Source organism: Geotrypetes seraphini, chromosome 3 (assembly GCF_902459505.1).
Source record: "Geotrypetes seraphini chromosome 3, aGeoSer1.1, whole genome shotgun sequence".
NCBI classification, from domain to species: domain Eukaryota; kingdom Metazoa; phylum Chordata; class Amphibia; order Gymnophiona; family Dermophiidae; genus Geotrypetes; species Geotrypetes seraphini.
The window spans coordinates 226,847,065-226,862,527 of record NC_047086.1 but is presented as its reverse complement, the minus strand read 5'-3'; the positions used below and the strand labels follow the sequence as shown (position 1 = coordinate 226,862,527).

Genomic DNA, 15,463 nt, shown 5'->3' with positions numbered 1-15,463 from the left:
GGCGGGGGCCAGGCATCCAGCAACCTTTGTGTGTCGCTCTCAGCGAGTGAGGCGCCAGAAGTTTAAAAAAAAGGTATGCATGGGGGGGGGGAAGAGGGCCGGCAAGAAAGGGAGGGTGGCAACATTAAAATAAATTAACAAGAGGGGGGGTCACTATGCGTATTTGCTCCATTAGATGCACCCTTATTTTCACCCACTTTTTTGCGGGAAAAAAGTGCATCTAATGGAGCAAAAAATACGGTATTTCCTTACATTACTCCAGAGCCTATCACCTCTTAACTTCATCCTATGCCCTCTCATTGCAAAGTTTCCTTTCAAATGAAAGAGACTCGACTCATGCGCATTTACATTACGTAGGTATTTAAACATTTAAAAAAAGAACGGCACAGTTTTGAAGAATTTAAGTGTTTTGCATTGGAGCATGTCCCTACTACTGCGCGTAGGGGCAATGTGAAACGACTTATACCAGCATGAACAGCGCTGGATTTTTACTTGGATACCTTGTGACCCAAGGGTCTCAATCAGAGGGTTGAATGGGTTGCGTTTTCTGGTTGATTGACAGCATCAGGAGGCAGTTTGTGGTCATCAGCTGTTCTGTTCTTCCAGTATCGGTGACATCTGCCGATCCCGGAAGTGTCCCTGGAAGTGTAATCTTTTGGCTTCTCAAGCAACAGACATTTCTTGTGCTGACGTGCATGGAATGGAAAAAGAATTTGAGCTGCAGTATTCCCTGACGAAGCCTCGTGAGAGGTGAAACAAGGACTTGTTGGAAGAGGATATGGTCTGTGGAGTGTTCATCTTGTGAGCGCCATCATTATTTTGTCTGGTCAGACATTTCCATCTACGGCATTTTCTGGACCATGGTTCCCAAGCTAAGTAAAACTTTTTGGGTTTTCTTTTCCTGTGCACAGTGATGGGTTTTTTTCACCCTTTGATAAATTCATTTCAGTGGTGGTGGAGTTTTTTGCCTATGATAGGAAATGAACCAGTATTGAATGTTTATTACTTTTTGATTGTTGGCTGCTGTTATTTGAATTTTGAGGCCTTTTTCTCCACCTTTTTATGAAATGTTTATAGGGAGTGTTTAGCCCACCTCTGGTGAGTAATATATACTTTTTTTGTCATTTTTGGATTTAAACATTTCTATCATATCTCCCTTCTCCCGCCTTTCCTTCAAAGTATACAGATCGAGATCTTTAAATCTGTTCCTATATGCTTTATTTTTTTTTTTTGTAAATAATTTTTATTCTTTTTAAATTCTTACATCAAGTGAAATACATGTATTACATTCAATTATAAAGAAACACTTGAAATTATCAATAAATGTTCTTACATTGTAAATTAAAGAAACCCTTTATCAAAATTTTATATCATATTATTATTACAATATTCCTATATGCTTTATGATGAAGACCACATACCATTTAAGTAACCTTCCTCTAGACTGACTCCATCCTTTTTATATCTTTTTGAAGGTGCAGCCTCCAGAATTGTACACATTATTCTAAATGAGGTCTCACCAAAGTCTTATACAGGGGCATCAATACCTCCTTTTTCCTACTGGCCATACCTCTCCCTATGCAACCTAGCATCCTAGCTTTCGCCATCACCTTTTCAACCTGTTTGGCCATCTTAAGATCATCACATACAATCACACCCAAATCCAGCTCTTCTGTAATGTATACAAGTTTTTCACTTCCTAAACTCTACTGTTCTCTTGGGTTTTTCCAGCCCAAATGCATGACCTTGCATTTCTTAGCATTAAATTTTAGCTGCCAAATTTCAGACCATTCTTCAAGCTTCGCCAGGTCTTTCTTCATGTTATTCACACCATCCGGTGTGCCTACTCTATTGCAGATTTTGGTATCATCCGCAAAGAGACAAATCTTACCCAAGAAATATAGAAGGGTTGATTACAAGTATTTTATGAGATGTTTGTAAATTGAAAATGGATGGGAGAAAAGTTTTATCTTTATTATATTAAGTATATTGTGCTGTAATGATATTAAATTTATGTAAATGCATCATCTTTTGTGCACAATTGAAGTTTTAAAAATGAATAAAGAATATAAAAAAAAAAACCAAGTAAGTAAGCATGTTCTTTTCTACCCGGTGTCATCTAAGTGACACGTCCTGCTGAGATGCTTAAATTCCTGTAAAGGGCATAGCACAATGTGCCTGGACTGTATCCGCTCTCACAAGAACAGATAAGTGCAGTTATTATTATCATTCCATCATATTTAAATTTTAATATTGTGGTGTATACCACAGAAAAAGGTTATTTGTGTATAGGTTGGATGGGAACCATAAAAGTGCAGTGATTGTTCTTGGTTAACACGCAGGAGGCATGGGTTCTGAGCACTTTTCTCATAAATTTAATTTATATTTTTAAGAAATAATTTGATGAATTTTTCACCACTTGGTTAGTATTTCAATCCTGGGTATTCCTATTAGTTTTATATAGTTTTAATGCCATACGCATTCAGAAAAAGTAGGAGCAAGCGATTCTATGTGCTCATACTTGCAACAAGTTTCAAAGAATGAATGAATTTATTTTCACTCTGAGAATTCTGTTCAAAACTTACAGGTGAACAGTATATGCAGTCTTTGATCTAAATTCATTCAGTCTAAAAACTTCCCAATTCATTGTAAAGTGTATCTATTCAATAAGAAAAATGTAAATGAAATATTTTGGAGAGAGAAATATAGGCCCCTTCAGGTGCTGGAGGGGGAAACCACCACTCACCTCATCACCATCACTCCAGTTCAACACCTCTAGCTCCTTGTTTTTGGAAAGTTTCATTCTTATAGAGTAAGGAATCCATACATCCTTCAGCTCATTCACAGAGGGACACAGAGGAGTAATCTCTGAGTTACCAAACTCTTCCCTGTAAGGAAATGAGAGACAGATTAACCACAGGTGGTCCTGCTACACACAGCACACAAAGCCAATGACAAAAGAAAATGAAGGGGGAGGGAATCACTGACCTCACCTGACAAGATAACGTAACAAACATAAATCTTCATTTGTATCCCGCATACCTTCCAGCTCAATGCGGGTAACAAAATAAGAGAACTGTATAACAGTGAATTAATTTAATTTAATATAATATCATATATCAGTAAACCATAAGATACAAAGCAGAAACAAGGGTCATAAAATCATCCCACCATCTCCAATTAGTCTTATACCCTACAGCCCTCCAATTATAAACACGTCAAACTTTTGCATCCCAACTAGAGAATGACACGGGGACAAGTTTTTTCTCTGTCCTCGCGGGAACTCATTTTCCCATCACGGAGAGTTCTTTTCCTGTGCCTGCCCCATTCCTGTAAGCTCTGTCCTCATCTGCACAAGCCTCAAACACTTTAAAATCATAAGTGTTCGAGACTTGTGTGGTTAAGACAGAGCTTACAGGAATGGGACAGGGACAGCGATAAAACTCATGGGGATGGGATGGGGAAATTGAGTTCCTGTAGGGACGGGGAAAAATTTGTCTCCATATCATTCTCTAATCCCAACACACCCAAACTAGTCCTCCCTCAAAAGCTCTCTTTACCTACATTCCTTCCACACACAGTCCCACTTAGAACCTTTCACCCTCTCTTCCCCAAATACTGACACATGCATACACTCTACCACATTTACTCCCTCTTCTTGCCCATTGCTTTCAAGTACCCACCATTCTTCTGGGCGGATCTCTCTGCTCTTAGGAACCTCTATTTCACACTTCTTCATAGCCTTCTTAAAGGCGCACTAGTCAAAAAACACAAGGCAAAGTATTACAGGAGACACCATTGAACAAATTATTTGAACATAAGAGGCAGGGAGAGAACCTCACAGGGTGCAGGATCTGGTAAAATGAACATTATTGAAAATATGTATCAGAGATTCTTCCACTAAATATACACTGTACAAAAGGTTTATTTGATACATTCTCTTTTGTTTGGAAAGAAGAATATATTAAATACCTTGGAATTTTGATAACAAAAACAGTAGATGAAACAATGAAAATTAATGAAAAATGTTTATTACAAAAAGTAATAGAAATGTGTGAGCAATGGAATCCTTTGCATTTATCTTGGTGGGGAAGAGTACAAACTGTAAAAATGATGATTTTACCTGTAGTATGTTACCAAATGGGGATGATACCAGTTTTCTTTCAAGATTCGTTTTATACAAAAATAAATAGGATTTTGACAAAATTTATATGGCTTGATAAAAAACCAAGAATTGCTCTAGTGTCATTGCAAAAACCAATTAAGGAGGGAGGGGTACATTTTCCCAACTTTTATAGGTATCATCAAGCCTATATTTTACGTCATGGTATGTATTGGATCCTCCCAGAACCCACAGATAATATTCCAGATTGGTTTTGGCTGGAATGGAGGCTTATGTTTCCATTACGTCTTAATCATGTAATTAGTATCAAATTGCCAAGGTTATACAAAGATCATAAAATATTTATGGATACCTGGAAAACTTTAAAATACATAAGTAATCTTACTCAAATTCCAATTAGTAAATCAACCAATCAAACAATATGGCTAAACCCCAAGATCAAGATCGGCGGTTTTAAAGTCATCTGGAAACATTGGATGATAGCAGGCATTCGTACTTTGGATGATGTAATAAAAAATGATAAGTTGCTGGAGTTTTCACAATTGCAAAATAAATTTGGTCTAAATAAAACACAATATTTTAAATGGTTGCAATTGAAGCAATCCATTCAGAAAGGGTTCCCTGAATGGAAAGACCTTGCTAAATATCACAGTTTGGAATTCTTATGTTTCCAGATGGACTCAGGAGGACATAAAGCCGCACAATGGTATAAAATAATATCTGGATTTATAAATAAAAAACCAAAAAATGGTCTTAGAGACATTTGGAGCATTGAGATAAATCACCAAATTAGTGCATCTCAATGGCCACGGCTTTGGTCTTGGAGGTTAAAATGTACAGTGTCAGCATCTATGAGACAAACTTGGTTTTTTCTTCTACATAGAGCTTTTTGGACCCCTGTTTGTTTACAAAAAATAGATAGCTCAAGATCTAATAGATGCTGGCACTGTCATACTGAAGTTGGGACATTAGACCATCTTTTATTCTTTTGTCCATTTATCTTATCATTCTGGAAATCAATTTGGCCCCAAATTAATAGAATGCTAGAAAATCCGGTAGCCTTGACATATGATACTATATTATTTGGAACAACCATGAGAGCAAAAAGCCAAATTTCATCAAGTAATAACAAACTTTTATTTATTTTAACTGGAATTGCAATACAACAAATCACATCCAATTGGAAACAACATGATAGATTGAATTATATGTTCTGGTGGAATTCGGTATGCCACATATACAAAATGGAACTCGCTATTGCAACACACAAAGGATACATGAATAAATTTCAAAAAATATGGGGACCATTAACAGATTTTTGTAAGGCATGATAATTTTTCCTATAAATAAAATTTGGAAATATCTGAAGACCGTTAACATGATTTCTCTAGGGGGGCGTGGCTTAACGCGAGCACGGATGGAGGTGTGATCGTGAAGCTCCTCACCATCCAGGCAATGAAATATAAAAAAAATTTTTTTCCTTCAAGATAACTACATAGAAAATATATATTAAAAAAGCTGAACAAATGATACAAGATAAAATCCTAATTTCCTGCAGTTGAAGTGAGGTATGTGCTGACAGGAGTCGGGAAGGCAGAGAGCCGTTTGTGTTTTCGGCGGTTTCATGAAACTTGAATGCAGCGCTGAGACCGCGAGGTGTATGTGAGTGACCAATGAGTTTGATTGGAAAATTGTGAAGGAAGTTTGTATTCCGACCAGATATAACTGAAACCATAAGAAGGAAAAAATAGATAATCCTTTGATAAAAAGGGGATTGAATAAAGAAAACTGAGAGAGAGGAATACCGGCATTTTCTCTCAGTAATTAAGTGCCGAAGCGCTGAAAACAAATAAATATCAGCTTATTAAAATAAATAAAAATACTGAATTGAATATTGCTTTCCTCTGACAAAGCTGCGATTGGGCTTGTGAGAGAGGAGACAGAGAAAAGGATCAACGGAACTTTTAAAAAAAAAACTGAAGCAGCAGGACATCGAGGCAGTTGAGAGACGCTGTGAATAAACAGAAGACAGTTGCTTCAAGTTTGTCAAAATAAGGGAAAATAACTCGATGAAGTGTTGCTCTCCTCGGTCGGAGCTGCGATTGGGCTTGTGAGAGGAGAGCTAAAAGAAAGGAATACCAAAAATTTTTTTTTTTGCTCAGCGTTGAAACGATGTCTCATTAAGTGAGAGTGAATGTCAGAGATAGTGAATTAAATCTGTGAAAAGAATCGACTAATCTGAGAGAGATCTAAGGGAAGGAAAGGTTGTTGGATTGAATGTTCCCCTCCTTTATTGAGACAGTGAAAGGACTTAAAGGAAAAAAACCATAGAAAAGGATTATTATTTTTTTTTTTCTCACAGCAATAGTGAGAAAAGTAAAAAAGTTTCAAACTGACATAAGTAAAAAGTAGAAAAATATCAAAAATAACCCTCTTGCCAATATTAAAGAGATAAATACACTAAAAAAGGAGTATTCAAGATTGTGACAGATAACTGAGAAAGAGAAAAAGGGCTTAAAAAGAAAATTTCTACTTCAAAAGATAGAACCAAATCTTGGAAGAAAAGGGATTAAAAACCTAAGAATACCAAACCTAAACCTAAGAGACTAAATATAAGAAATAAGAATAACCAAGAAAAAGAAAACAACAACATGGCAAGCACCAGACAAAACAAAAATGAGGCTGGTACATCTGCAAAAAGACAGAAACAAGACCAAATAACACCAAGCAAGATACCACTTCCTATTGAAGAACCAGACATATTAAGCAAAACAGAAGTTATGGAAGAATTAAGACAAATCAAACAAATGCTTAAGGAAACTATAACTAATATGTCGGAAATGAAAGAAGAAATTTTAAATATTCATAGACAAATGGAAGTTAATAACAAAAGAACAACTGAACTAGAATCAAAAATGGAAGCTATAGAATGTGAATCAAAAAGATGTAAAAACGACAGCCTGGAATTAAATAAATTAAAAGAACAACTGGAGGATTATGAGAATAGAGGAAGAAGGAAAAACATTAAACTTTTTGGAATACAAGAAAATTTAGAAGGAAAAAATACTATCCTTTTCCTTGAAAATTTAATTCCAAAAATATTACAATTAGACTTGAAACAACCAATTGAAATAGAAAGGGCGCATAGAATCCCAATCAAAAATTTAGAAAACAAAGGCAGACCAAGACCAATAATTTTCAAAATGCTTAGATACCAACAAGCATTAGATATATTAAATGCTGCAAAAAAAGATAAAAATCTAAACTATAAAGGATCCAGAATATGGTTTTTACCAGACTTTGCCAAAAACACAGCAAATAAAAGAAAGAGACTATTAGATATGAGACCTCTACTAAAAGAAAAAGGATTTAAATATGGTCTATATTACCCGGCGAAAATGAGAGTATCATCTGGAGACAAATCCTTATATTTTGAGGATCCTGAAAAACTAAAAGATTTTCTCTCTAAACCAGAACCTATGATATTTTAACATAAAACATTAAGATGATTTTGATGAATCTATGAAGAATTATAAAAATATGACATATTGAAATATCTGAAGAAAAGGAGGAAAACGATATAAAGAAAAGACAATAAAATTTATAAGAAAGAAAGAACAAGATATAGGGAAATTATTAAATAATACACTACATATATGTTTAAAATAATTTTATGTTAAGATCATAATACTAAAATATTGTTAAATGGATAATGATACATTAATGAAATGTTATGGAAAAATGATTAAAGATATAAAAGATCAATATATATAGATAGAAGGGAAATTTGTTTGAATATTGAATATTAATTGCCTGGAGTGGGGAGAATATTCGGGTTACAGTTCCAATGTGTATCCTTAAGCAGCCAATGTATTGGGTGGGAAAGGGAGGGACAAGGAGAATATTTACTAGAATGATTAAGGGAAAAATAAATAAGGGATTAGATACATTAGGGTCAAATATGTGTGTCGTGAAGAAAATTTTTTGGATATTAAAAATGAAAGAGGAGAGGAAGAAAAATACAATGAAAAGTATTAAAATGTATAATGTCTTTTAAAATATATTCTATTAATGTCAATGGCCTGAATCATGTAATTAAAAGAAAAAAAGTATTAACATTTTTAAAAAAGCAAAATGCGGATATTTACTGTCTGCAAGAGACACATCTTAATATGAAGGAATCACAGAAATTATCAGGTGGATGGATAAAGGAATGTTTTTTTGCTCCAGCAGTGGATAAAAAAGCAGGGGTTGCAATTCTTATAAATAAAAAATGTATGGCCAAGATAAAGGTAAAAAGTTCAGATCCACATGGAAGATGGATACATATTGATATAGGTATGGGAAATGATACCCTGACGTTATTCAATATATATGCCCCTAATTCGAATCAATCAGAATTTTTCAAAAAGCTACAGAATATGTTATTACCACTGGCTGCCTCTAATTTAGTGGTGGCTGGAGATTTTAATGCTGTAATGGATCCATTATTGGATAAAAAACCAGGTAAAAATATTAAATCTTTAGGTCTAGATAATTTAGTTCAGTCATGTGATTTGAAAGATATATGGCGTATTCTTCATTTTAATGATCAGGAATATTCATTTTGTTCACAGGTTCATAAATCATTTTCAAGAATAGATTATATTTTTGTTTCAACAAATAAAGTGCAACAGGTGATTAAAGCCTCCATTGATCCTATTATTATCTCGGATCATGCGGGAGTATGGATAGAATTACAATTAGATCAATTAGAAAATAATAGACCTCTTTGGAGATTTGATAATGCATTGCTTGTGGATGACAAATTTTTGGAAAATTTTAAAACACAAATTAATGATTTTTTTCAAATAAATTTAGTGGAAGATACATCTATAGAGAATGTATGGGATGCATTTAAAGCAACTATGAGGGGTAATATTATATCATATTCAGCTTTTATTAGGAAACAGATTAAAAAACAATATATAGAATTAGAAAAAGAAATAAAAATATTAGAAGCTAAATTGGTAAATAAATGGGAATATGAAATTTTACAAGCTCTTTTGAAAACAAAAGGTAAATATAATGAATTAACTTCAAAAATGATAAGAAAAGATTTGTTTTCCAAGCAAACAGTGTATTATGGAAATTCTAATAAGGCGGGGAAATTATTGGCAAATTATCTTAAGGCAAAAAAAAGGAGAACTAATATTAATGGAATAAAAGATGATAATGGTATAATAACAAATCAAACAAATATAATATTAAAACAATTTTTAAAATTTTATAAGGACCTGTATTCTTCCAAATCTCATTTGGAGAAACAAAAAGATGGAAAAAATTTTTTAGATTTAATTAATGGACCTAAAATTCCTGATCATATAAAACGAAGTTTAGAAGAACCTATATCATTAAAAGAATTAGAAACAGCATTGAGATCTCTTAGAGTTGGATCCGCTCCAGGTGGTGATGGTTACACAGTAGAATTTTATAAAACATTTCAAAATATCCTTTCCCCACATTTATTAAAATTATATCAGACACAACTTATAAAAGGTAATATAAAAGGTACTATGGCTGAATCAATAATAATTGTTTTGCCTAAGCCAAATAAAGATCCTACTTTGGTTTCGAACTACAGGCCTATATCTTTGATAAATGTTGATAATAAACTTTTGGCGAAAATTTTGGCTTTGAGATTAGCCAAAGCTCTCCCACATATTATAGATATGCATCAAACGGGTTTCGTTGCTAAAAGACATTCCTCCAATAACTCTAGACTATTATTTCACATGCTAAACTTATCAAAAAAAATGGATGAACCGGCTTTTACAGTTTCATTAGATGCTGAAAAAGCATTTGATAGGGTAGAATGGAATTTTATGTATCAGGCTTTAGAATGGTTTGGTATAGGTTCTGGATTTATACAAATGGTAAAAACATTGTATAGCTTCCCGATTGCAAGATTAAATATTAATAATAAGATATCTGATGGTTTTCAATTGCAGAGGGGAGTTAGACAAGGATGTCCTCTATCTCCTTTGTTATTTGATGTTGTATTAGAACCCTTATTGTTAGCAATACAGCAAACGAGGGAGATACAAGGTATTCCATATTCAGATATGGAATATAAAATTTCGGCTTATGCTGATGATATTTTGCTTTATTTGAGAAATCCAGAGTCTACCTTATCTTCTTTATTGGAATTAATTGATAAGTTTGGCAAATTTTCAGGTTATAAAATTAATTGGAATAAATCTGAAATTATACCCTTGAATGTTCATTGTGTAAAAGGATTATTTGATACTTTTCCATTCATATGGAAAGAAGAAGGATTTAAATATCTAGGCATTCAAGTTAAAAAAACAATTGAAGATACTGTAAAAGAAAATGAAAAATATGTATTAAAAAAAGTTACGGAGTTATGTGAGCAATGGAACCCATTACATATTTCTTGGTGGGGAAGAGTTCAAACTATTAAAATGATGATATTGCCTGTAGTTTGCTACCAAATGAGTATGATACCTATTTATTTTCAGGGGTCCTTTTATAAAAAGCTCAATAGCATTTTAACAAAATTTGTTTGGCTTGGTAAAACACCTAGAATAGCTTTAGTAACTTTGCAAAAATCAATTAAGGAGGGAGGGGTAAATTTTCCAAATTTCTATAGGTACCATCAAGCCTATATTCTACGTCAGGGTATGTATTGGATCCTCCCAGAACTTATAGATAATGCACCAGATTGGTTATATTTGGAATGGCGCCTTATGTTTCCCCTAAATTTAGTTCATATGCCAAGTATTAATATACCCAGAAGATACAGAGAAAATAAAATAATAATAGATACTTGGAAAACGTTGAGATTTATTGATAAATTAACACTCATCCCAATATACAAATCAACTAATCAATCCATATGGATAAACTCCAAGATCAAAATTGGCGGAGCTCAAATCCTTTGGAAGAACTGGATTATTGCAGGCATTAGATTTTTAGACGATGTTATTTCAGAAGGTAAACTGCTGGATTTTACACAATTGCAACATAGATTTGGTCTTAATAAAACACAAAGTTTTAAATGGTTGCAATTGAAGCAGGCCATTCAGGTTGGGTTCCCTGAATGGAAAACATTAAACAATCAATATAGTTTAAAGTTCTTATGTTTTAAAGCAGACTTCCTAGGACATCAAGCCGCTTTGTGGTATAAATTAATATCTGGATATTTGAATAAAAAACCAAAAAATGGTCTAAGAGACATTTGGAGCATTGAGATTGGACATCAGATTAATGCATCTCAATGGCCACTAATTTGGTCTTGGAGAATGGGATGTACAGTGTCAGCATCTATGAGACAAACCTGGTTCTTTTTATTACATAGAGCTTTTTGGACCCCTACACGTTTGCAAAAATTAGACAGCTCTAAGTCCAATAAATGCTGGCACTGTAATCTGGAACCAGGGACATTAGATCATTTATTATATCATTGTCCCTATATTAAAATCTTTTGGAATTCAATTTGGCCACAAATTAATAAATTGATGGAAAATCATATTGCAATATCATATGATACAATTTTATTTGGAACAATGATGAGAAAAAAAAGTCAAATTTCAACAGAAAATAACAAGCTTTTATTAATTATGACAGGGGTTGCCATTCAACATATAACTAACAACTGGAAAAATTACAACAACCTAAATTATACATTTTGGTGGAATACGATATGTCATTTATTTAAAATGGAAAGAACAATAGCAATACAAAGGGGGACATACACTAAATTTATAAAAATATGGGGGCCATTGACAAAATACTGTAATGAATAAATAATAAAAATTTCTTCTTCTTTTCTTCTTATAGGGATTTTTTTATTTTTTTTTTCATGACACACATAGAGGGGGGTAAGGAAAATAATTTATACATAATATATTATAATATATTATACAAAATGTAATATATGAATGAAAACTAATAGAAGGGTGGGGGGAGGGAGAAGGGATAAAATTTAATTAGAATATATTGTATTAGATATAAAAATGTTATTGAATATTTATCAATTCTATTCTAATATGTTGTATACTTTCTGTAAAATTTGAAATATTATATTAAAGTAATAAAAGGGTGGGGGGAGGGTAAGGGAGAAAATCAAATTTAGATATATAATGTATTAGATATAAAAGTGATACTATGTAATTATCAATTGTATTTTAAATATTATGTACACTTTATGTAAAAATTTGAAAATAAAAATAATTGGAAAAAAAAAAAACATGATTTCTCTAATGAAAAATTAACTTTTCCCATGATAAGATATTTGAAAAGAGGGGAATGGGGTGGGCTTTTATTTTTGATTATTACATAATAAATTAATATTTTAAAGAATATACAATAAAGTTGATTTATGTATTATTGATTGGGAAGGAGGGAGGGATAGGGGATTATTATATTCAATAAAAATATCAGAAATTTAGATTCATTGTATAATATTATAATTTTATAAAATAATGTTTATCAAAAAAAAAATGTTAAATTTGATATTAATATATGAGTTAGTCAAGTGTGTATTCAAGTTTCTATTGAGTTTATTTGTAACACTTGTTGTAACACAAAAAAATGAATAAAGAAAATATGTATGAGTTTGGATGTTTTGGGAAAGATATCCAGAAATCCAATACAGAAAGAGAGATTAGGTTCTTACCTTGATAATATCTTTTCCGATAGGGATGGCATGCTGAACCACGGGTCTCGTATCCTCTCCTGCAAGTCCATTGCAGGAGATACTGCTTACTGTTTTCAGTACTCCTCCTTCTCCCTGCTGCCCCGAGTCAGTTAGTTTCAAAGACGGTGACAGTTCCGACAGGACAGAGCAAGAGAAGAAGTGGGAGACCCCCCCCCAACAAGACATTGATCTGCTCATAAATATAAACAAATAGCTCATAACCACGCCATGGAGAGGAAAACAACCAGTTTTAGCAAAAGGCCATAAGAAACTGTGTAACTCTGGGGAAACCCCAAGTAATTATACAAACAATATATAATGTCTTCCAATTTATTATAACTGGCAGAAAGGTCAGAGATGTAGCCTTCAAGTAACAAGAAGTCCAGGCAGGCACATCGACAATGATGCAGTGGGAGGGGGGGGGGGGTTCAGCATACCATCTTTATCTACTAGAAAAGATTATCAAGGTAATAACCTAATCTCTTTTGCCAATAGGGATAGTATGCTGAACCATGGGTTGTATCTAAGCAATCCCAAAAACCTTGGATGAGAGAGATAAGCCTGCCTTCAACACTAAGGCTCTGAAGGAGGAGTCCTCTTGAGCTGCTACATTCACCCTATAAAATTTGGTGAAAGTGTGAAGGGACGACCAAGTTGCCGCCCAGCATATCTCATCCGGAGGAATCATCTTGGCTTCAGCTCGGGAAGAGGCAATCCCTTTCATCGAATGCAAAGTGAAGCTATCTACCGCAGATAATGTAGCAGAACAAAATAGCTGACCTGATCCATCTTAAAATAGTAACCTTGGAAGCCAAACTCCCCTTCTTAGCCAGACTTGTCAAAATCAAGAGGTGATTTAAGAGACGAAAGTCATTCTTAACCTCCAAGTGACACAAATTAGCCCTCCTGACATCCAGCACCTACAGCAATTTGTCCTTCTTCTTAGAACACGAGGGCTTGGAAAGCCTGGAAGGTGAACTTCCTGGTTGATGTGAAACACCAAAACCATCTTTGGCAAGAAAGAGGGAATGGTCCTGAAGGAAACCCCGGCAGCAGCAACCTTGGAAGGTATCCCCATGCCTTGGCATATGCTACAAATGTGGCAAATTTTTTGACTTTCAAAAGAGTGCACACGGCCAGATCTGAGTAGCCTTTCTGGCTCAAAGCCATGCTATGAGACCAGAGCTGGATCTCTGAGCTGGATTTTGCAGTTCTGAGTGATGAAATACCACTGAAGTTTTTATGAGAAGTCCGAGGAAACAAGGCTGAAAATTAGAGCAAGCTAAGTAACTTTTTGTTATCTATATCACTGCTGTGTTGCCTTTGGAAGTATTTGCCTATGTTTAATCTTGATGGACTGAAGATGAAGATTTTTGAAATAATTTTTCTATTTGCATAAAAAGTATATACGATTGGAACTAATGGAGGTTGGGGAGCTTTTTGTGGCCTATGAAGCATAACTGAAGCCTTTTTTACTCCCACCTAATGGCTTGTTAGCCACCATCTTTTGCTTTAAACAGAACACAATGTTAGGCAATGAACTTCTACTTTTGCAGTTTTGAGTAAGAATTGACTTCAACTACCCCCAACATTGACTTGATAAATGCTGCTTCAGGGAGTGCTAGGGAGGTAAAATTCCTAGATGTCATAAATGACTGCTTCTTGGAGCAACTGGTCCAGAAATCAACAAGAGGGGGAGCTATTTTAGATTTTGTCCTTAGTGGAATGCAGAACATAGTATGAAAGGTAACTTGTGACTTGGCTACTGCTGGAAACAGAATGCAGAGCATAATGGACCTTTGGGTTTACCCATTGTGGCAGTTGAATGTTTTCATGTACAGTGCTGCAGAAAGTAGTAGTAATAGCTCAGTGTTGGGTATTTTGAGACTATTTGGCCTGGTGGGAAACAGTGATTATAACATGATCAAATTTGAGCTGCTAACTGGAGCTACATTGCTAAAGAAATCTACTGTAGTGGCATTTAATTTTCACAAGAGCAACTACAATAAAATGAGGAAAATGATTAAAAAGAAGCTAAAAGGGTCTGTGGCAAAAGTCAGAAGTGTAAACCAGGCGTGGATGTTGTTTAAAAATACCATCATGGAAACCCAGACCAGATGTATTCCACATATTAAAATAGGACTGTGAAAAACTGCATGAAGACCTTAAGAAATTGGAAGACTGGGCGTCCAAATGGCAGATGAAATTTAATGTGAACAAATGCAAAATGATGCACATTGGGAAGAATAATCCAAATCATAGTTATCGGATGCTAGAGACACCTTGGGGGTCAGCGAACAAGAAAAGGATCTGTGTGTCATCGTAGACAATACGCTGAAGCCTTCTGCCCAATGTGCGGCAGCGGTAGCCAAGGCCAAGAAGGCAAACAGGATGCTAGAAATTATTAGAAAAGAGATGGTTAGCAAAATTAAGAATGTTATAATGCCTCTGTATCACTCAATGGTGCGACCTCACCTTGAGTATTGCGTTCAGTTCTGGTCTCCTTATCCCAAAAAAGATTAGCAGCTCTAAAAAAAGTTCAAAGAAGAGCAACCAAGATGATAAAGGGGATGGAATTCCTTTCGTATGAGGAAAGACTAGAGAGGTTAGGGCTCTTCAGCTTGGAAAAGAGATGCCCG

At 34.3% G+C, this 15,463-nt stretch overlaps 1 protein-coding gene across 2 annotated transcripts in view; it reads right to left on the bottom strand.

Moving 5' to 3' along the window:
* Positions 1-15,463, bottom strand: part of PAN2 (poly(A) specific ribonuclease subunit PAN2) — a 178,720-nt gene that overhangs the window by 49,695 nt on the left and 113,562 nt on the right. For both annotated transcript variants that reach the window (XM_033939582.1, XM_033939581.1), the window contains exons 17-18: positions 3,684-3,757; positions 2,747-2,888 (exon numbers count right to left, since the gene is read on the bottom strand). In XM_033939582.1, the coding sequence (XP_033795473.1) occupies positions 2,747-2,888; positions 3,684-3,757 (216 nt within the window). The remainder of the gene's footprint in view (positions 1-2,746; positions 2,889-3,683; positions 3,758-15,463) is intronic.